General features: G+C 43.4%; 1 protein-coding gene across 1 annotated transcript in view; it reads right to left on the reverse strand.

The window, feature by feature from the left end:
• Positions 1–22,698, reverse strand: part of LAMA3 (laminin subunit alpha 3) — a 254,054-nt gene that overhangs the window by 25,400 nt on the left and 205,956 nt on the right. Inside the window, exons 49-64 of the mRNA XM_040632383.1 lie at positions 21,762–21,878; positions 20,982–21,136; positions 20,573–20,714; positions 19,676–19,778; positions 17,811–17,927; positions 17,547–17,726; positions 16,890–17,032; positions 13,379–13,549; positions 11,058–11,209; positions 10,739–10,901; positions 10,171–10,304; positions 9,228–9,372; positions 6,424–6,543; positions 5,928–6,061; positions 493–610; positions 6–146 (exon numbers count right to left, since the gene is read on the reverse strand). Coding sequence (XP_040488317.1) covers positions 6–146; positions 493–610; positions 5,928–6,061; positions 6,424–6,543; positions 9,228–9,372; positions 10,171–10,304; positions 10,739–10,901; positions 11,058–11,209; positions 13,379–13,549; positions 16,890–17,032; positions 17,547–17,726; positions 17,811–17,927; positions 19,676–19,778; positions 20,573–20,714; positions 20,982–21,136; positions 21,762–21,878 — 2,235 coding nt within the window. The remainder of the gene's footprint in view (positions 1–5; positions 147–492; positions 611–5,927; positions 6,062–6,423; positions 6,544–9,227; positions 9,373–10,170; positions 10,305–10,738; positions 10,902–11,057; positions 11,210–13,378; positions 13,550–16,889; positions 17,033–17,546; positions 17,727–17,810; positions 17,928–19,675; positions 19,779–20,572; positions 20,715–20,981; positions 21,137–21,761; positions 21,879–22,698) is intronic.

A 22,698-nucleotide genomic window follows, 5' to 3' on the forward strand; every position in this document is an offset into this window, starting at 1 on the left:
CATACCTGTGCCTGGAGATTAAATAATATGCCACTGGGTTGAAAGGTCTGAAACCCCAAGGAGGCCTGGAATTCGTTGGGCAAAGGGAGGTCCAAATTGGTGAACCTCAATTGTCCACCCCTGGAGAATGAGGCAGAGCGCACGAGCTGAAATGCAAACATGGAATAAATTACTGGCACTGCAATGATGTGATGGCTGGAATCCAGGATCTTATCCGGTATCACTTCACCTGAGCTGACGAATGTGGTTTCTGTGGCCTCAGGAAGAAACACAGTTTGCTTTTCTGCATGATAATTTACCAGTCAGCTAAGTTTTTCTGTGTTGAGTCAGTACTCCTTTTTTTCCTACAAATGTAATATGCAAACCCGAAAGGGTTCTGTGCCTTGCAAATTTGTGGGAAGTAGAAATGAACCAGTTCCCCATAACACTGTGCGCTACCAGAAACACTCTTGGCTGGGGAGTAGCACTTGCTGCAAGGTTTTGAATTCTTACCTTCCAGTCTTCTGAGCATTTTTTTGTGACTCCCACAGTGTCATTCAATCTAACAACACCGCTGGTTTTCTTCAGATTTTTCATGCAGCCTCGGAAAGCAGGTGTAGAAATGTTAAACCTGATTTGGGGTACAAAAAAGGAAGAGATGTACCAGACCAGGCTTGTCTGAGAGCTGGAGCTGAAACTCTCTGCACCGTCAGCTGCTTCTCACCCATAAACGAGTGTGTATTTTATGGGTATCTGCTCTCATGGGATTTCTATAACACTACTTATTTTGTGAAGCTGAGAAAATTGACTTCCTTTCTCCGTGATTCAGCATTCTCAGCTTTAGAAATGAACATAATAGTGTTGACAGAAGAATGGCCAGTGTCCTCAAAACGTACAGGGACAGACAATGTACGATATCTAGAGTTGCTCCCCACCTTCCTTCCACGGTAATAGTTGGGGAATAGGAAGTGTATTAACAAATTAATATACCATAAATATTATATAAATACATATTAATAAGTACATTATTTATTAGAGCCAAGAATGGTCTAGAAAACGGTTTTTTTTCCTGTCCACTTTTAAGTTAGTTACTGTTAGCTCAGTAGAAACAACGATTACATTTTGGTTCTGGTCAGTGAGGAAGAGTGTGGCTCGGCCCTTTGTCAGGGCCAGGCCGAACAGTGGAAAGCACGGTGAGGATTCAACGAGTTAACGCACAGGAATTACATGGTACCCTGTGCGGCCTGCAGTTGTGACCGCTCAGGAGCTGTTTCTGCGAGGTGAGACAGAGCTGTCCTAGGGCTGAGGGTTCTGCCCCCACACTGCCTGGGTTCAAGCCCCATCCCTGCTGCTTGAGCAGACGACGTAACTATTCTGTGACTCTGTTTCCTCATTTCTACAACGGGATGTGCTAATCCGTTTCATGGGGTTGTCATGAATTTAAATGAGCACCTATGTGTGACATACTCCAACGGTGTCTGGTACAGAGTAAGGACTCCCTGTGAGATGGTGGGGTTAGGAACTCTCCCATTATGAGGACAGTCCTTCTAATGAGAGCAGTTTCTACAGCAGCTCTGTGGCTGCTTGGCATTCTGCCCCTCACCTTTTTTTTTTTTTTTTTGGCGTTGCCCCTTTGATTTGACTTTTGGATCTGTCTGGAGCTGACTTCACATAAAACATTAACACAGGTGAACTGACCAGAGTCCAGGCAAATATTTGTGTTTCTTAAACAAGTGAAGGCAGGAAAACGCAAAGCTGATTTCCTCATAAATCCCTAAGGCGGCTCACCTTTCCAAATGGAAAGTATCTGCGTTCATTTTTATTCAAATCATTGTAAATAGTCGAGCTACAGGTAATGCGCAAAAATTAAATTTCATCAGAAGGAAAAGGAAGAAGTGAATCCTCACTGGCATTGCGGCTTGAGCTTAATTATTTTATAAAGACGGCTTTTTGCCTCAGAGAAGAAGGAAAGTTCGTATTAATTCCTGGCACTTGTCTCTTTACACGTATTTCAAAATCCATTCTCTCTTGGGTTTCCGTGTGGTTCGGACCCATCGCCATCCCCTGATGTCCTTGTTTCCATGCAGTACAGGTCAAAGAAAGAAGAAAAGGGGGGGTGGGAGGCAGCTGGCAGATACGGTGCCCCTATTCTGTGTAAGGCACTGTTAGGCTAGCCTCACCGTGACCTTTCGAGGGAGGCATTTTCCTCTGGAATGTTCACCGAGCTCTGACCGCGTGCCTGGCGCTGTGCTAACTCCTTGACTCACTCTGAATCCTCACACCACCCTGAGAGATGGGCAGCTACTCTGACCATATTCCAGAGGCCGCATGGGGAGGCGTGGGGAGGTTAAACAACTTGTCCAACTAAGGTCATGTGGCGAGGAAGTGGCAGCTCTGGGATCTGACTGGTCAGTGTGTCCCATGAACTGGTGTGACTCGAAGTCCCTGCTCTTGACACTTACCCAGTCTGTGTACCCATAGCACCCGGAAGAATGAGGACTTTCCCCTACAGATCAGTTATCTCCAGCAGACATGTTAAGACGGAAGATTTCTTTCTACTCTTCTTTGGGGTGTTCTTGTTACTCTGGCCCATCGGAGAGCCTAGACTTCCACGTTTGCTCCAGGATGCGAGGGCTGAACACACTTGCTAGAGGCATGTGACCGTGTAGGGGTGCAGGCTGCTTACGGAAGGGTTAGCACACTGGGGTATGTCTGCGCACGGGGGGCCAGGCCATTCACAAAGGCCTAACCGGCCCAAGCCTGCGGTAGGCAGATCTCAGAGCCGTAGGAGCCAAATGTCATCCTAAACTGAGCCAATGTCCAAAAGATCCTTGACTGATTTTTACTTTTCGAATGATTTTCATTTCAATGGTTTGTTGTTACACTGACACGATGGTGTACGTCCTCAGGAAAGAGTTCCTGTTGGCTTGAGAGCCTCTGGCATTTTCAGGGGTGACTGTCTCTTCTCATGGGAAGCAGATAGGATTAACAGATGGTGATTTCTGACTGGAATCCCGAAAAAGTCATTCCCAGATCTGGGCCCCCCGTTCCCAGAAGACACAGGATAGCGGAAGGGGAGAAAACAGGGCATCCACAAAATCTCTTGGTCAGAGCTGCTTTAGAGATGATTACTGGCTTGCTCTTGCTCCAGACTAGGCTTAAATGTTACTGTCTGGAAGGGCCTTCCACTCATGCCGGGCTCAGAACACCTGCTTGCCCCTCAGAGCTTGGTTATGATTGGTCAGTAGGACTCCTCTCTGCCCACCCACCCCCTGGTGACCCACATCAGAGGGAGTTTCAGAACTCTCTGGACGATCAAAGATGTCACCAGAGGGGTGAAGCTGGGCCAGAGACAGCCAGTGTTGCTTGCATTTTATTCGCAAGGGACTAAAAGCCAGTGAAATCTTCTGACTGGCTTCTACCTCCTACATTTTCCATGTTCTTGTGATTTTAACAAACAAACAAACAAAAAAATCAAGGTATAAACTTCCCCAGAAAAAGGAGTAATGCCTTGTTTGGAAGACTCTGGGACAGATTACTGGGAAAATTCTGTACGTACATCTACCTGTATATGCATAACTAGTCCCATGTATTTCTTAAATGGATAGCGATGATAACGGAAAGAAAGGCTGAGTGCTGACTTAACTCAAGTTCACATCACTCCTTGGTGGTTGAGCCAAAACTAGAATGACTCTTCTGGTTCTCACCCGTGACCCTTTGCTAGGAAACCCTGGCTGACGGGCCCCCGCATGTCTAGCTGGGGGTCTTGTGCTCACACTGCGCAAGTGCAAACCGCCGGCCAGTGGCTTCCTTGTTGCCTCCGGGAATTCCTCAGCGGTCTGAGTGAGCCCACCTGCCCTAGAGCCTTGACAAGCACCTGTACCTGAGTTGCATTCACCCTTTCTCCAGCCCAGGCTTCTCTGCAGAGGGCCAGGCCTTTCGTCTCCCCGCTTTCCCGCATCTCCACCTGCTATCTCTCGGGTTCCGGGAATCAGCCTGTCTCGGCCTGAACCCGTCCGCCTGCCCCTCTGCTGGTCCTGTCCACCTGCCCAAGCGTGGGAGCAAACCCCAGGTGTTATCCTTGAGCACTTTGTCCTTTCCTCCCCAAACCCAAGGAATCACTCAGTAGTACCCAACCACTGTCCTAAATATACTGAGAATCCGCTCCCTTGGCCTTTCTTGCAAAGTCCTTTCCCCGCGGCTGCCTTCACCTCTTGCCTCTGTGAAGACACTCATCTTCCCACCACTCTACCTGCCTCTGCCTTTTCTCTCTCGAATCCAATCTCTGTCCTGCACCAGTTGAATCTGATAATGTCCCTTCTCTGCTGGTGTCCCCCCAGTGACGCCTTACTGTGACTTTCAAGGGCCCCCGCTTCCCACGCCAGCCCCATGTGGCAGCCCCGGCCAGCTTCACCGGTGTCCTGCAGTTTCTTGGAAGGTCACACTTTCTCCAGCTCTTGGTGCTTCCCAGATGTTGATTGCTCCTGTCTTCCAGGTCCGAGCCAGAGGCCACCTTCCCGATGTCCCAGCTGGATTAAATTCCCTCCCTGGGCCCCACAGGACCCTGAGCTTCCCCTCTTGTGGCACCTGCCACACTCTATGGTCTCCCTCCTGCTGTGCTTGAGGTTCTGGCCTGTTCGTCATCACCTTCCCCACTCCTGCCACGCTGCCTGATGTCACTAGACGCTCAGTGAGTATTTGCGTACTAAGTAAATCAACAGGAACCTCAGATGGGCACAGTAGTGCTGACTTCCTGAAGTTAATCTATTTCATCACATTTAATTGAATGAAATCAAGACTCTTGCTCATTCGTAACAGCAATTCATGGTTGAATTGATATGATGTTGTTGGTACTAAATATGAATAGCACCTCTTTGGTTCTCAATTTCTGTATCTATCAGATTCGGAGGTTACATCCCATGCAAGGTCCTTTCCAGCTCAAAGAATCTAAGGAATTCACTCCCAAACTCTATTGAAGTGCTGCGCTTTCTCACCTGTATTTTTGTCTTTGAGGGCAACCTTAAGAACTTTAGAACAAGTATTAGTTCGTCTTTGCTATAGATGGACAGATGCCCAAATATATAAGGATTCTTGAAGACAGACTACCTTTGCATAACACCTTATAAATCACATCTAGTACTCCTTCCAACTGATTTATAAATTAGGAAAAAAGTTAACTAGCCTCAGATGTCATGTAAGAATAATCACAATCAAACAACGTGGGTGTGCTCTTCACTCACTCATGAGTCTACACTAACCCTTCCAGGAAATCTTTCCACACACCACCAACAGCCGTTTAAAAGCCTTTTTGGAGGATACAAACACATTTAAATGTAAAAGTTATTTTTAAGTGCATTCTCGAAGTGGTGGTGCGTTTTTTTCCTCATTCAGATTAAGCTTCACTTCCTTTCTAATTAACTTAATTCATCCACGTATTCATTATCCAAGAAGCAGTTATGCACCTGTTCTGTACTTGATAACACATAGGGGGCAGGTAATACAGACACGCCTTACATTCTAGACATACTTCCTCAAGGCAGCAACCCCAACGTGCAGTGTCCAGTGCTGCTTCTCAGGCCACAGCACTGCCCACTCTCTCCTATGTTACCATTAGGGACCCCAGGGCCACAGCCTCCATTCTTATCGGCAGCATTGTCAACACTAACTATATTCCCTATCGTTTCTCTCTTCCCCAGAATGACACTCAGGGGTGACTCACGGTTCCCTCACTCTCCTTCTTTCAGTGGCCAGTCCCATAATCCAGGGTTTACAACCTGTTTGACTCTGTTGGCTAACGCTGTGAATACTGGAAAGTTAAACTCTTTGTGCTTGTTTCTTGCTGGATTTTAAAAAGGTAAACTAATCAGTAGCAATCATAACCATAACCACTCAGAGAGGTAATCTGCTTCTTTGTTGCTGTTTTTTTTTTTTCCAAAACATCATCTTACCTTTCCCTGATTGAAATTGGAATTCCACCCAGATAATATGTGCTGAAATCAAATATGTCACCGTCAATTATGCTGTTAGCCGAATCCACATTTATCCTCATACGTTTTCGGGTTTTTCCGATTTGGATCTGTATCTAAAATAAATGAGAGCTGAGTCAGCAAGCAATGGGGAATTAAAGAATCCTATTCAGCCTGGGTCAGGGCTATTATGTTTTAGCTTGATTACATACGTGGTAGGAAGATCTGATCCACACTTCGGGATAAAAATATAATATTAAAACATTTTAACAGAAATGTTTGCATTTGAAATTAATCATGTTTTCTATATGCCATATACATACTTCAGGCTCAGGTACTCAGATTTTGAAAGGACGTGTCCCTCCTCCTTTAATAACTGTAAGTTACTCTGGTAATAGAAAAATGTTCTGGGCACTGACTTAATTTTAAAGGACTGAGGACATTTAACAATTCACGTAAACAGACTTAAAGGATGTACCGAATGGTCTTTTCCGTTGTTGACAACCTGTGTAACTTCTTTTTCTTTCGGTGGCTCTGAATTCAGTTTGTATCGCACCAGGAGCTTGCCATCTTCTATATTTAGAGATATGAAGTGATCCTAGGGCACAGAAACAATGTCGATTTACCAGAAGATTCCACTGAAGAAGACCTGGAGGTCTGGAACTCAAGTTACTCTCAGGTCACAAACCGCTCTCAGCAGCAGCCCCTCTCCTCAGTTCACAGGGACAACAGTGCTGTGATACCCAACTGTCAGGATGCGCACGATGGGTAAATATTCTAAGTCGTGTTCAGCACCGTGCTCAGTGCCTGGCACACAGGAAAGATGCAATAAATGCAGCTATTACCACGATTTGGTTTCATCCAATCCATAACCAGCATGCACAAATGGGAAGGGGAAGATGCAGGTTATTAATACCATTTGAAAAGTTGGCCGCTAATTTTCGGAGAGTGGTATGGTCTCAGTGAAACCCCCGACATTTGCCCCCCTCTGCTCGCTGACTGCTTGCTCTCTCAGCCTCACTTGCTGGCTCGTCACCCCTCCAGCCCTGCTCCTTCCATTCAAATGTGGAGGGTTCCTCGAGGGCCTGCAGAGGACCTCTTCTTCCCTCCCACCCTCTCTTTGCCTCAAAGTCACAGTCACTTCTGCAGCCCTAATGCAGGTGTGTGCCCATGAAGCCCAGATGCTTCTCTCCAGCCTAGACTTGTCTTCTCAGGGCCAGGTCCACACATCTGGTTACTTTATTGTTACTGAGAGCGTGACTCACGGATCCCTCAAATTTGAATACCGCAAGCAGGGCTTGTGATCTACGTGCCTCTCGGCTGCCAAGCCTGTCTCTCCGCCCTTCCCACCGCTCTCTCTCCTCCTTTCTCTCTCTCACCCATAAGCACCTTGCTGAGCCAGCCACAAACCTACTACCAGTCACTCTTAAACAGTCCCCCCTCTCCCTTCCAATCAGTTCTTGCCAGTTCCCCCATTTCTCAACTCTCTTCGTTTCAAGCCACACTTGTGTAGCCAGACTGCACAGCATAATGTCCCGTCCTCCCCACGTCGCTCTGCCCCTTCCTGAACCCCCCTGCTGCTCTGCAGCCAGAGTGCTCTGTGGAAAATGCCAGTGCAAGCACATTACCTTACCCTCCTTTGCTCTCAGTGGGAAGCCCCGACTCCCCAGCACATGTTGTGGGGCTCTGATCAACCTTCTGCCTCTCCTTGCTCCAGCCACACAGGCCACCATTTTGTCCCTGAGCGCTCCCTGCCCTTTCCACCTCCAGGCCTTCTTTATGCCAGTCTCCCTGCAGGGATCACCCTTCTGCCCTGCCCCCTCCAAATGCTGTCTTTTACTTCCCTCCAGGTCTCAAGTACCCATCCATTGTTCAAGTCTTTTATGCATCTTCATTCACCACAACCTTTCCTCTATACCACCTATGGCCACTGTGACCAATTAATGAACCAATTAATGAGTATAATTTTGTTAAACAGTTGTCTTTCCCTCTAGAATAGAAGGTCCTTGAGGGCAGCAATTGTGTCTGTCTTGGTTGTAACTGCATCCTTATCCCTGTGTAAAGCACATGCTTGAAGCAGCCCTTTTCTTACTAGAAAGACATGCTGAGGAATTTCTGATGGAGGGCTTAAAGGTTTATTCTTCCACAGTTCCCTAATGACAAGAAGGCCTCTCTTTGTCGTCTACAGACAGAGTCCTTACTTAAAAGTAACATCAGTCCTGATCTGGATCCTAAATCTTGTCCTTGGGAGCCAGTTAGGGTTCATCACACTCGACAACAGCCGTCACATCAGCTGAGTAATGAGCCACTCTGCTTAAGAGCAGTGCTCAGAATCATTTTCTCTTATCTGGTTACTAATGGCGTTCCATAAATTTTCTTCTAATATGAGTAGTGCTTCTGGTTCTTGGTCTTCAAGAACTTCAAAATGTAGTACAAAGAAGACCCTGTATTGGAAACAACCCCCTTGCCCTGAAGATGCTGTGTGACTTCTCAGCTCCTCGCATTCTATCGGCAGGTCAGGACCTTCACAAAACCTCAGAACCGGTTCAGCCTTGGAATCTCCCAGAGGGTCAAGACCAGCCCCAGAGAGGAGAGTTGGAGCAGGTCTGTGTCCCCACCCTGCAGGTAGAAGGGGTGGTCAAATCCCAAGCTCCGTATCAATCCCATGTTCTCAGACAGAGATCCCATGGGCCGATCCACATTTCTCCAGAAATTCTACCTGTACAGCAACCACAGGAGGCCCTGCTCCAAGGAGCAGTCACGCCAGGCCCATCTCCCAGCAGATGGTGCTGACCATCACTTGTGCAGTCTCTTTGGATTTCTCCAAACTAGACTTAAGAATGGCCTCCAGAAACTTCAGCGGCTTGAAAACAGAGATGCTTCCAGGTCTTGGAAACCCAAGGATCAGGCTGAAAAGACAATTCTACAGAGCCTGGCAAGAGTTGGACTAAGATGTAAACAGCAGAAAGTCAAACAGTCTGACTCTCAGAGACCCCGGGAGGTTGTCACGTGATTTTAGGCAGAATAAGTAGATTATTAGGCAAACCGTCGTTTTCAAAGAATACAACTGACAATCGTGTGTTCTCAAATTCCCTATTACTTGCCGCAATTAAACACACACTCCCATAGCCAAAGAAAGCAGAATTGGGCCAAGAGAAAAGATGCAGGTAACATTTGTACACTTTTTCAGATCTAGTTAGTTGTTTATAAAACCCAGTTACCCCAAAGTTGCTTACTCAAGTGGACATATTTGCTACTATTTGGATGTTTGTTATAGAGTACCTTGTTTTCTGCAAAGAACAGCAGTCCTCTGTCCACAGTGGTCTGAATCATCTGTGCAAAGTTTGGGATGGGAGCTTTTGGTTGAGTCGGAACTCGAGCATAGCCTGTACCTTCAAAATAATTTTTGTCTGACTCTTCCTTTCTCCTGTCAACATCAATGATCATACGTTAGAACACAGCACTCAAGTGTGCTTATAAACACAAGACGCTGCTATCTGAAAAACAGAGCAAAGCCCATGCAGTGTAGTCGTCATGATTTTGTTCAAGAAGAGGAAACATCTTTAGAACGTTAAAATAGCCAACTATTTCTCCTGGAAGTGCTCTTACGCTCCATGATAATCAAACCCTCGCTCAAAGAAGATAATAGTTAAGATTCCCCTTTGAAAATATCTACTTAGGAAGATGTGGCCTAGCAGCTGCAGACCTCGAAATGTACAAAATTGTTAACTTGAAATATAATTTTATTCTCAGTAATGGTTTGCCCAAATCCTTTTAACTACAGGGAACGTCAGGAGCTTAATACAGCAATTTCCTAATAGGTTCAGGTGTCAGAGTACCTAGAAAGTCATGGTGCAGTACGTGGATTAATATTTTTTTTTGGAAACTTACAGTAAATATGTAATTTTGTGCCTGAATCAGGTACCATCTAATATTAAATATTTTGTGGTAAGAAGCACCAAAAACTTGAGAAGGATTTATTTTTTTCAAAATTGAGACAACTCTATCAATCTAATATTTTATAGAAATGAGGAAATTTTAGGGGCGGCCTAGCAGTATTGTATGCAATCATAATTTAAGATCTACTGGCCCAAAGCTATCAGTGACACCAAAAGCACCTCATCGTCTCATCCCTTTATTATATGTAATATAACTGCAAGTTACCAAAAATCACAGTTACAGAGACACTAGTTCCTGGTTGTTTTTGTTTGTTTGTTTGTTTTACCTTCTACAAGGCTCTACTTCAGTTGTGTTGAGATTGAACGTTTTTTTGAAGTTGTACAAGCTCAGAACATTTTCATTGAGGTCATCTAATTCGATACAACCTTTGTATGGAGGGAACCTCAGTCTAGCAGGAAGCTGAAAAAAATGAAACAAAGAAATCTAATTCAACAAAGGACAATGATCAGGCTGGGCAAGAATAGTATGAATCCATCACTTTGAACTGTCACTGTAGCATAGGGATTAAGAATGTGGACCCTGGAGCCAGAGATCTTGGCTTTGCTATTTACCAACTGTCTGACTTTGGACAAGTTATGAAACTGCTCTGTCTCAGTTTCTTCATCCATGAAATGGGAATGGTAATGATGCCTACTTCAATTCATATACTTAAATCTAGATCACTGCACATAGGAAGTACTCAATAACTGTTAGCTTTTATCACTGGATACGCTTTGAGAATGTATCATTAAATCCGTTTTATATATAATGGAAAATTGAAATAGAGACCTGAAGTCATTATACCAAATTAAAATGTAAATATTTTCACTCGGTGAAATAACATTTACACTTACTCTAAAGTCAGATGGGTAACCTCCAACATAAAATACAACATTTTCAGGATCCAGATTGAGGAGCGTGTAGCTGTTTCCACCATCCATTTCGTGCAATTGGGGTATTTCGGGTTTAGTGGATGTGGCTTTTTTGGTGTAATTTAGACTTGCAAACTGATAAATTCTGTTTAAAAATAAATTAAAGTTCTATTTAAAAACTGTACAAACACTGAAGAAGTCAAAGTCAAGATACTGAAAATGGGGTTTCACAGCATGTACACTGGGAGTTTGGTGAGTGTGGGTCAGATTAACAAAGAGCAGTGGCCAATGGGACTTGTACCTCTGAAATTTCACCCGGTCCATAACTGCCTCCTGAGTTTCGCTCTTGGTCACGCTCTGGTCCACTTGGAGTTCAGACTCCTGTTCTCCCAGGTTGTAGACACACGTGAGCTTGCCGTCTACAACTGCCATGCCGACATAATCCCCGGAGGCCTGGAGACATCAAGGCCATGTCAGAGCACTTCACATGCACACTGTTCTTCCCAACTTCCCATCCCAAGAGAGTGCATTTCAAATAACTAACGGGTTTTACACAATACACCTTGGGCAGACAGAATAAATGAGGTACCTCCTTGTACAGAATAATACAGACAGAACACTTAATTAATAATGTCTGCACTGTCTTTGCTCCTGGGTCATTGCACTCACGGATTCACTCCCCCATTCGCTCAATTTGCAAATATTTGCCAAGCACTTGCTATAAAGATGAACCAGATATAGACTCAGGTCTCCGTTAGATTTCAGTCCGGAAATAAGCCACTTTTGTTCTCTCTGTACCATACAATGATCTCTTAACGTTTTGTGCATGCCTCTGTTATAACACCTAGAACCCTCCATTATCACAGTCAGCTACATATATATCTTTCTTCTTTGTTAGAATACAAGCACCTGAAGGTATATATGAAGTTTTAAAATTATGGTAAAATACACATAACATGAAATTTACATTCAAGACACAAATTTTTGTCTGTCATAAATACAGGGTTGGTGCCTTGTAGGTAGATGGTATAAATTTGTTGATTAAAGTAAAGTGCATTTTGTTACAATACAAAGCAGAAAGTCATGCCACAAGAAGGCTACAAGTAAAGTACCAACACTTTAAAGCATTAAGGAGTAGTTAATAATAGTGTCAATTTTAGGAATCTTTAAACACCACATACACTAATGACAGCCAACCACTTCCTAATTGGCCAGAATTTTCCAGAACCATGTTTCAGACATTTTTGTCCCCCAGCCGTTGTATCCTAACCTAGCCAGCAATTACCGTTTCCTCTGACACTAAGTTGAAAAAATGTATTTTAAGGGAAGGGACTAAAAGCTAAAATGAACTGTTCAAGGGGAACCTGGGTGGCTCAGTTGGTTAAGATCTGACTCTTGGTTTCAGCTCAGGTCATGATCTCAGGGTCGTGAGATCAAGCCCTGTGTCAGGCTCTGTGCTGGACGTGGAACCTGCCTATGATTCTTTCTCTCCTTATCCCTCTGCCCCATCCCACTGCATGCTCACTCTCTCTCTTTCAAAAAAAAAAAAAGAAAGAAAGAAAGGAAGAAAGAAAGAAAGAAAGGAAGGAAGAAAGAAAGAAAGAAAGAAAAGAAAAAAGAAAAAAAAGAGAAAAAAAGAAAATGAACTGGTCAAAATGCCTGTAACAGTAGTGGTTTAAAGAATTTAGAATTAGAAAGAGATGGGGCAACTGCATGTCTTATGAATTAGGTGGGAGAAGCTTCATTTCACTTCAGTCCTCATCCACAGATGGTCCCACCACTGCAAACTTGAGGAAGGGTCAGCAGCTGGGCATTCTGAGGAGGACAGGTTCACGATTTTGTGAGGAAGAACCACTGCTGATTTCCATGAAGACTTGCTATTGCTGTCCTGGTTGTATGGGGAGGGGTGCCTATCTTTAACCCCTGGTGTGCATGTGCTCACATGTACACACACGTGTCATGTGCTGAGTACGTTGGGTAAGGCCTCTCTATCAGATAAGGCCAAGAGATAACAATCTGCAATTGATGGGCGGCCCCTTGTGACACCATCAGACATGGTGGAGTCTGCTGACATATTGGGGGGATTTCTTCCTGCTGTGCCAATGGCAATGACACACTTGTGACATGTGTCTCAAAACCTCTATTGTTTTGGGCCACAATTCAACCCACAAATAGTGGCATTCCCCAAGGTGATGGCGGCACAATCACCCCAACAACATTCCAGGGGAAGCCTAATGCTGTGTCATGAGGACACTTAACAGTCTATAGAGAGGACCATGTGGCATGAAAAATGCCTCCCACCAATAACCAGCACTAACTTACAAGGCACATGAATGACCCAAACTGAAAGCAAATCTCCAGCCCCAGTTGAGCCTTCAGATGACTGCAGCCCTAGCCAACATCTTGACAGACACCTCATGAGAGCCCTGAATCAGAGCCATCTGGCTAAGCCACTCTTGAACACTGCATCATAGAAACAGTGTGAAATAATGAATGTTTACTGTTGTTTTGGGCCACTAAGTTTGGTGGTCATGCAGCAAATATATAACTAATATTCAAAAAAAAAAAAATCCCGAAACCATATTGTTTTAAAAACAAGAGAAATGTCGAAGCGATACCTACATCTTTATTTCCGAGGTACATCACAAACATATTCTCAGTCCTCGCATATTCTCTTGATTCAGGTCTTTGGAGAAACAAAGAAAGAGATGTGTATCCTTTCAAATCTTCTAGGTCATTTGGCAGCCGGACTTCAACTCCAGATTTACCATTGAACCTCATGGGGACAGCGACCTTTAAGGGAAAAGATCTACGTCATTAAAGATTCTTCTGTGAGGAGAGGGGTTCTGCTCAGAGAAACAGCCTGGGACTCTGCCATGACTCCTTTCAGCTCTATATCAGCATTTCCCAGTTGTTATGATAAAGAGCAAAGGAGAGTGCATGTCTCCTAGATCTGGGTTATAAACTCATGAAGCTGTTTCAGGAGCTGGGTAATAAAGCATTCATGTTCTTCCTGTTTACCAGCCAGGGGTCTTTGAGAAGTGCATCTAATTCTCGGTGTCAGAAATGATAATCATTATTATAATCCTAGTTGCAACCCTAGGAGGTTCTTGTACAGATGACCTAACATGTATGGAAGCACCTAGCATGGTGCCTGGCGTGCTGTAGATATATAATACATCAAAACTATTTTTTAAATAAATTCTTTAAGGAATCATTCCCCATTAATATATTATATGTTATGGATGCATTTATTATAGGCATTCGGTCCTTAAAAATGAGTGCATCAGGGCTCTCGAAAACAGTGCTTCTCAAACTCAGTGGGTGAAGGACCATTTTTTTTCCCTCTCTAATCTTCCCTAGACCAATACTTTTGTAAATATATTAAAAATTAAATTACTAGAAAAATGAAATAAAGAAGGTATGCAAAATACATCTCTACTATTTCATGCTTGAATTTTGAGGCAGTTCAAATTACTAAAAGTTTTTAGACCTATACTTTTGACTTTATATTTATATATAATGGACCAGTAACAAAATTTCTCTGACTAGTGCTGGTCTGTGGACCAGCTTGGGTAGACGACATTCAAACACAGAAGATAAATATTCCCTAATAATCTAAAGAATAACACTCCTGGAATGATACTTACACCAACTATATTTTACCCATCAAGCATTTAACTATTTATGGAAAACCTAGTTTATGCAAGGTATTATGTTGGAGTGGGGTACTTAGCGGTTGTGTGGGCTGTCATTTCTCGAACGTGCTTGTGACCGAGCACCCCTCACCCATTTTACAGGCTCATTTTATGACTCTACTCCCCTCTGCCCTCCAGTCTACCCAACCACATCCTGAGTCTTTCCTGGCATGCCCTTAGTCACCTGGAAAACTCTCAGTCTTTTCAATTTTTTTACATTAAGAAACCATCTTTTGTATACATAAAGAGAATGGAGAACATACCTGTGTATTCATTACATTCTTAAGAAAGTAAACATGAGTGGTATAATTGAAGCTCCTTGCATATCTCACCTTGTCCCCATTCCCCTCTCCTGTCTCAGGGGCCACCACTACCCCAGATTTAGATTCCCATGTACAGTCCATGCATGTTGCAATACTTTTACTAAAATGCATCTCTCTATAAACTGTAATTATTCTTATTTCTCATGTTTTAAATATTTTAATATAAATGGTATCTCTACACGTCCATCTACAACTAGCTTTCTTGGCCTCACTCTGTTTGTAGATGTACCTGTGTTGACACACCTGCTGGCTCCAGCTCATTAACGTTTATTGTGGTATGGTCTTTCACCGTATACATTTATCACAATTTTATCCATCTCCTATTGATGGACATTTGGCTTTTTTCCAATTATTTTTTCTGATGACAAGCTGTGTCACATTGAACATTCTTCTATGTGTCCTTTAGGACCATTCTGAGCCTCTCCAGACAGAAATGAGTGTTGTCAAGACCTGCTTAACACAGCTTTATCCAGCTTTCTTAGAGTAGTCTGCTACCAGGACTATGGCTTACTAATCTCTTTGTCTTGGGCACCCATAAGAGTGCCACACAACCCAGGCGCTCAAAAGTGCTGGCTTATTTTTAGGTTGTATTTTATTATTTTCCACTTACATGGTATAATCCAGGAACTATTTTACATTACCTAGTAAATCCTAAAAATCTCATGGGATCCATCTTATTATGTGCCCTGCCTTCTCTACAGATGCACAAAGTGAGGCACAGAGAGGTAAAATAACTGGCCCATAAGTGACAGAGCTAGGATCAAAACCAACGCAACGTGGTTTGGTTAACAAGCTCTTAACCATGGTGTTATTATACACTTTAAATTTTGTTGGATAAATTAGTGAATGAACATAGCAAAGCAAAAGCTAGAAACATAGTAGTTTTCATTTGGTTTTTACAAAGCACGAATGGGTGTGAAAAGGTAGTGTCTTCCAACTGTGCCTTATGCTCTTTGTTTTCCTGTTAATGGTTTTGGGTTTTTTTTTTTAAGATTTTATTTATTTATTTATTTATTTATTTGACAGAGAGAGAGAGAAAGCACAAGCAGAAGTGGCAGGCAGAGGAAGAGGGAGAAGTAGGGTCCCTGCAGAGTGCAGAGCCCAGTGTGGGGCTCGATCCCGGGACCCCGGGATCATGACCTGAGCTGAAGACAGATGCTTAACCGACTAAGCCACCCAGGCACCCCCTGCTAAAGGTTTTATGTTGGGAGTACTTCTCTTTCCCAGATGTAAGGGCTCAAAAGAAGTAATAGTGAGCCTTGGAACCAACCACAGTGTCCTTAGGGCAGTGATACTCTGACTTGTCCTAACCCTCTGTCTCCAAATATCTCACAGGGGCGTGGATGAAAACTGCAAGATGTTTCATGAATATTATTTTAGGACAAAACAAAATCTGAGAAAGAAGTGTTAGGAATTCAAGTAAATACTGTCAAGGTTAAAACAAGAAAGGCTGATGAATTTGTGTTCCAATGAAGAAAATCTGCTTTAATCCTCTGTCCTCAATAAAGGTAGATTCTATAACTTTCAAGTTCTAATAAGAAACTAGGGCCGGGGCGCCTGGGTGGCACAGCGGTTAAGCGTCTGCCTTCGGCTCAGGGCGTGATCCTGGCGTTATGGGATCGAGCCCCACATCAGGCTCCTCTGCTATGAGCCTGCTTCCTCCTCTCCCACTCCCCCTGCCTGTGTTCCTTCTCTCGCTGGCTATCTCTATCTCTGTCAAATAAATAAATAAAATCTTAAAAAAAAAAAAAAGAAACTAGGGCCTGTGCAGTATCACATCAGCACATTCTGATGATAGAACCCTTACTTGAACTTCCAATAACACTTCACCAACTGCCGTCTGGAGGAGAACCCTTCTTCCTGCCTACATAAACTCAATGGGGAGGAAACTGTTTCAGGTCTCCGACATACCAGATCATTTAGGGCATGAAGGTAATGTGCATTTTTGAAGGTTGCCAGGAGGAAGTCAACTTTCACATTCCAAACAACCAAAGAATTAGAGCAAGAAAGACAACCAGTTCATATGTAAACAAATGCCTTCCCTTTCTTGATGAATGTGGTGACTTCTCAAAGACGGAGCCTTAGTGCCTGGCAATGTGGGGACACACCTACCTTATTTGCAGCGTCTCTAGCCTGCTGAATTAGCTCCCGGATCCGGTCCACATTATCAGAGATGTTGCCCAGTGGCAACAGCTGTTGGTTGATACTTTCAATCTTGCTCAAAAGATCAGGCAGTTTGTTGGTTAATTTCTTTACTGTTGGTGAGATTACAAAACAAATTTATAATTGTGAGTTGAGAAAAGGTTAAATACAGATTTTCTCATTGACAATATTTGTCAAGTGTTATGTTTGGTTCCAAAATATTGGATAGGATGACTCAGAGTCAGGTAATACCTTTCCTAAATACATCATGGATTTTAGCCTACAGCCTGGTTATCAAATCATCTTTCTTGGCCCTTCAGAAGAAAATAAATGTTTGTTTTTTGATCTTTAATATCAATTATAATTTAATACCTCATGATTAAGGGATCTGTATCTCCACTCTATAAAAGGGAAAATCAATAGCAGTGTTAATGGATTAAAAAAATCCTACCTAGTTTTTCTAATTAATAGAATGCCCATATTTTTTTAACGTATTACGTAAAGCTGCTCTCTAATATTTTAATTTCTAATTTTGGGCTTTACCAGGGAGGAATTTAAACAAATTGACCAAAGCACATATCAATGCAGAAACTGGGTAAGATGTCCTCGCCGAAGGGCACCTGATACCTGAGTTATCCGCGTCAGTGAGAGCCTTGTTGAAGTCTTCACTCTGTGTGCTCCTATAGGTGTCCTTAATTCTTGTCACATCTGTCTGAATGGGGCCGAGCCCATCTAGCACCTCATTCGTGATGTCGTCGGCATTTCTGATCATGCTCTTCGCACTACGGATCATACCACTGATGTCATCTAATGCACACACAAAGAGAGCAGTCTAAGTATCTGAAATGCTCGACCAAAGAAGCCAAGTACGGTGGGTAGGGAGATGCTGACCTCTCTGTATCCCACGAAGGTCATCGCGGATGGCAGTGATATTGGTGTCAATCAACCCCTTCTGAGCTGTCAGAACTTTCAGAGTCTGCTGTAGGTTGTTGAGAGCCGGGCTAATCTCTACAATAAAATAAAGCAGTGTGCGGCAATTACCCATGGATTTTGATCTTTGATTGGTATTGGTGGCCCCTCTAGTAGCCAGCAACCGCAGAGCATTGAGCAGACCTGCATCTCAGCGATGTCCACCATACGCGCCTAGACCCACAGCTCCAGGGTACTCTGGTTACAGAGGCCAGGAGCATTCCCAAGCCTGTGGTACCAGGCTCCTCAGAAATGCCCATGAAGAAAGGGAGAGGCTTAATCATTTAGGGGAGGGTTAACTTCCACTCTGCTCAGGGCAAATGTCTCTGCTTAGTGAAGGAAAGGGAGGTGACTGTCTTATTCACATGCTGTGAATGCTGCGTCACAGTGTGTTGTCTGGCACTAGTCTGGGCTTAGTATTAGTACATACTTAGTGAGTGAATGAGTGAATGAATGAATGAATGAATGAATGAATAATGCAGAAAGGATGCCTCTTCAGTCAGAATATAATAAAGAAGTGCTGTTGAGAGAGCCTTATTCAAGTAAATAGACACACAAAGGAGGCTTTGTTTCTGTTGTTTCTCTTTGTTTCTGTTCATTTCCACACTGACACATTTAAGGGGATTCAGTGAAAGGGAGGGAGGTCGCAGACATTCCTAGCTGATAACATTTCCACTTTGGGGTCATGGAAAATGACCAGTGAAGGCTTTAAGACCCAAGTGAGGTTATATGGCTTAAATTATGATTCCAGGACTGATTTAAATAACAATATAGACAAATACCATATGATCTCTCTTATATATGGAATTCGATTTCTAGAAACACTCCCAAAATGAAAACAACAAGCTCATAGATATAGGGGACATATTAGTGGTTGCCTGAACCCAGGGGTGGGGGTGGAAAAAATGGGTGAAGGGGATCAAAAGGTAAAAAGAAGCAAACAAGCAAGCTGGTAGAAAACAAAAGAAAAAAATACCAATGTAGTTAGCATCCTAACCCTATTTAAAACATCAATCCTCACCTCTTAGCTCAGATTCTATAAAGGGAACAGATGTCATACCAGGAAATTTTAATTCCTGCAATTTGCTAAGCAAATCATTCTATGTCACTACACGTTTTTTCAAATGTAAGTTTTCATGTATTGAATTTTTAAAAATGAAAAAAAGATAAATACATTTATTTACTGTCAGAGGCATCTAATCACTAAAGGGGCTAAGATGACCTCTTCGCCATGAAGGAACACGAGAGACCAGAGAAAAATTAAGAGACAGAATTTTCAGAACACTGGAATTTGGTGAGATTGAGATGGCTTAATTGTTTGGTAAAAAATAAATGGGAAATTTTCAAAGGTAAAATTTATGATTCAAAAAGTCTCATGCTTCACAGTGGTAGTAATTTTGGTACTTTTACTTACTAAGATTCTAGGACTTTTGAAGCCCCAGTGACCTGGAACTATTATCTGGGCCTTCAGTGAGAAGCCAGCCCTGCACACACCTCCAGGCTGTGTGGGTCTCCAATGCCATGGCCACGTGTGGATTAAATGCAATAGGCCCCCAAGTCCAGGCCCAAACAGGCCCGTCACCTTCAAGATTTATGTATACTCAGGAGGTTCTAGTTAATTTAGTACATGTGAGAATGTTGGGTGGAAACATCACATTTATAAAATAGACCATGAATTTACAAAGCATCGTCTGCAGTGACGCTGAGATTCAAGATGAACATTTGCTTCTAGGTCATTTTCAAGCCCTTGGCTATCCCAGCCACCCCCTACCCACCAACCCTAATACCTTGCCGGAGCTGCTTCTGTGTTATCTTGGCTTGCTTTAAGAGTTTATCACTGTCCGAACTCAGGGTTTTTGCTTTTCTTGGAAGATCTTCCTTTATCACTGTCTGAAAGCAAAGCATTTATGAGCATGTGGCTTACCTTAGGAATGTGGAGTGAGATTTTCATCCTACTCTGAAAATCCTTATCTTCAGTCTTAAAAAGATGAGGTTCAAAGGTGGGGGGGTGAGGTTTAAAAAGACTGTTTCTTAAAAGATAAGAGTTAGAGCTGTATGTAGGTAGATACTCAGGGCTTGGGAGGTGGACTCTTCCCTGGTGACTGACAAATTATACGACACCTGTCTCATTTTCTCCCTGTTGTTTGCACAATACCATCTTCAATAACTGAAGACAGAACTGAATTGCTTTTAGGTTTTCAATATCTAGGAGATAAATGTCTTTAACTTTCCAAGAAGGCTTGCCCCCTAATTCTTTGATGTTTAATATTTTGTTTTTTATTTTTAGGTATGGGAACATTATATGAGAAGATCCCATAGGACACCAAGACATGCCTAGGTGTTAAAGACAAATGACAGGAAATGAATGATTACCAAACTGTGTATAAAATCTCTCTCTTCTTTGGGAAATGTCAATACTTAATCACAGCCTAAATCATTCCTAGACAGGGGCAGGATATACTACTCATCTTGGTTCAACATTGATAATCAGTAATTTCCATTTGGTTTTACAAATGGTTTTTTCAGCTGTGCTACATATATCAAAATGGTTACGTGAATACAGAAAAGGCCCACATCTAGAGCAAGTTCACGTCTATTCTATACAACAAATTCTGATTTAAAATTACGCTTGTTTATATTCCTCCGTGCATACAAGAAGAAAGGGTGCCAGTGCAGGGGCCCACCTGCAGAGCAGACTCGGACGCGCTGGTGGCCTTGTTGGCGGCATCCTCAGCCGCTTTGATGGCATTGAGGATGTTTTCATAGGCGGTGGCGGCATCCACCGCACAGCGCACCAGCTCGTTCCCACTGGTGTTCCTCTTGATCCTGGAAGAGAGAGCGGGTGAAGGGCTGCAGCAGCCCCCACGGCTTGCAGCTGAGGCCCCCCCTCAGTCTCCCTGATTCATTGGGCAAATGGGAGACCAGGAGTGGCGAGGACGTATTTGGGAATCAAACCCCCGTTGCAGGTTAGGTTGGGTTGGGCCCTGGGCCCTGGGTCCCACCCTCCACCCTGTTCTGGAGACCCAGCTGTGAGGAAGGCTTTCGCACTAGGCTCCAGCCACGCGTTCCGTTAGACCTCGGGGGCTCACTCACTCCTCCAGCTGCTTTGCCAGCGCTTGCAAAGACTGCGCATGCGCTTCTGCCTCCGCCACCAGGGACGCTTTGCCGGTGGACTGGGAAAGTTCTCTCACTTTGCCATTTAGCGCATGTCTTTCTTCATTTAAAGTGGCAGCTAACTTTTCATATTCCTATGTTTTCAGGTAAACAGAGACAGTGTCAATTCAAGCAAAGAATGTATCTGCCGTTTTCTTGAACTGTCATAAACTTCAGGCTCCCGGGATGCATTACTTCAGTAGTGGTGCTGATAATATTTTTCTAAGTTTTTCCACCATTTGAAGATTTTTCTTATGGTGGGTACCCCCTTTGATAAATTTTATAAAAGTACACTGTTATCATTAGTGTAAAGTTGTACTAAACCAAAACACTTTCTCTTTTCTGATTTAAAACTAGCGATTATAAAAGATATTTTCCAAATACTCGTTGGGGCTGCTAATGTGGTCAATCTTTGATCAGGCCTAAATAGGTCCCGCTAATAAAAGTAGGCTTGATATTTTAAAAACAGAATTCCAATTTTGTTTTGTTATCACAAAAGCAACATTTGGTCACTGTGGGCTAATTAGGTGATACGAATAGACATCGGGAGGACACATCATTCCGCAGCCCGAGGGGGCACCACGGTAAACATTTTGGTTTATTTCCTTCCATCTAAAAGACATATATTGAAGAACAAACACAGGTTAGCCCATCTCCTAGTTTCCTCGCATATGATCTGAATGTTTTTTCAATTTTCTGGAGAAGCAGTTTCGTCTGCACCTGCTGGCTGTTCTCCATCCGCTGCAAGAGCACGTTGGTCTGTAGTAAGGCCGAGTCCGCGGCGGCTAGGTACTTGGAGAAATCACTCCGCAGGGAATTCATTTCCTGAACTTGTGTCTGGAGAGAACAAAAAGAGTATCTGCTTGAACTACATGAGATGTTACCAGAACGTTCTCTTGAACTTAAAGATCAGCTAGGCAGCTACAGAGTGAGGGGAAATCAGTTCACTTTGCTGTGTGGGTGTGTTGTCATGGTTTCCTCAAACTCTATGCCAGGGAAGCAACGGTTAGCACTGTGGAAGAAGCTGGCGGATGAGGTGAGTCAGCTCTGGTTTGTGCAGCAGAACGAGGGAGTTTCACTAAACAAACCAGCACCAGCCATCACCATGCTCTACGTGCCAGGCCCCCTGAGGATGTAGAGGCCTTCTACGTCCCTAACAAGAGAGCACACAGGACCTGGGAAGGCCAGGCAAGGAGCTACCACAGCTCCGAGACCCACAAAATTGGATCACGCTCCATCATCAGCTGTGACACTGGCAACGTCAGTGACTTTCAACAGTGGAGTTGCCGTCTAAAGAGGCTTCAGGAGTTAAGCGTATTGCCATCTACTAAGATACTATTTATTTTCTTTTACCAAATTTTTCTTGTTGGGGGTCAGTCCTGTGTCATTTCACTCTGACCTGTCATTTTATAATGCCTCACGCTCATGTTGCTGGCTCAGCATACAATGAGCACCACTGAAAAAATATATATACTATGAAATCTTGAGCTCCAAACCCTGTCTCTGCAGCTCCTGCATGAGGCCTGTATTTTAATCTATTTCCTGTAACACAGATAATGGCTTAAAATGCCTTTGCCGGTGATTATGATAATGATGTTTGCCCAGCTGACACAAAGTCAGTTATTTAGAACATATATTATGTACTTGGATTTAATTA

Source organism: Ursus maritimus, unplaced genomic scaffold (assembly GCF_017311325.1).
Source record: "Ursus maritimus isolate PB19 unplaced genomic scaffold, ASM1731132v1 scaffold_18, whole genome shotgun sequence".
NCBI classification, from domain to species: domain Eukaryota; kingdom Metazoa; phylum Chordata; class Mammalia; order Carnivora; family Ursidae; genus Ursus; species Ursus maritimus.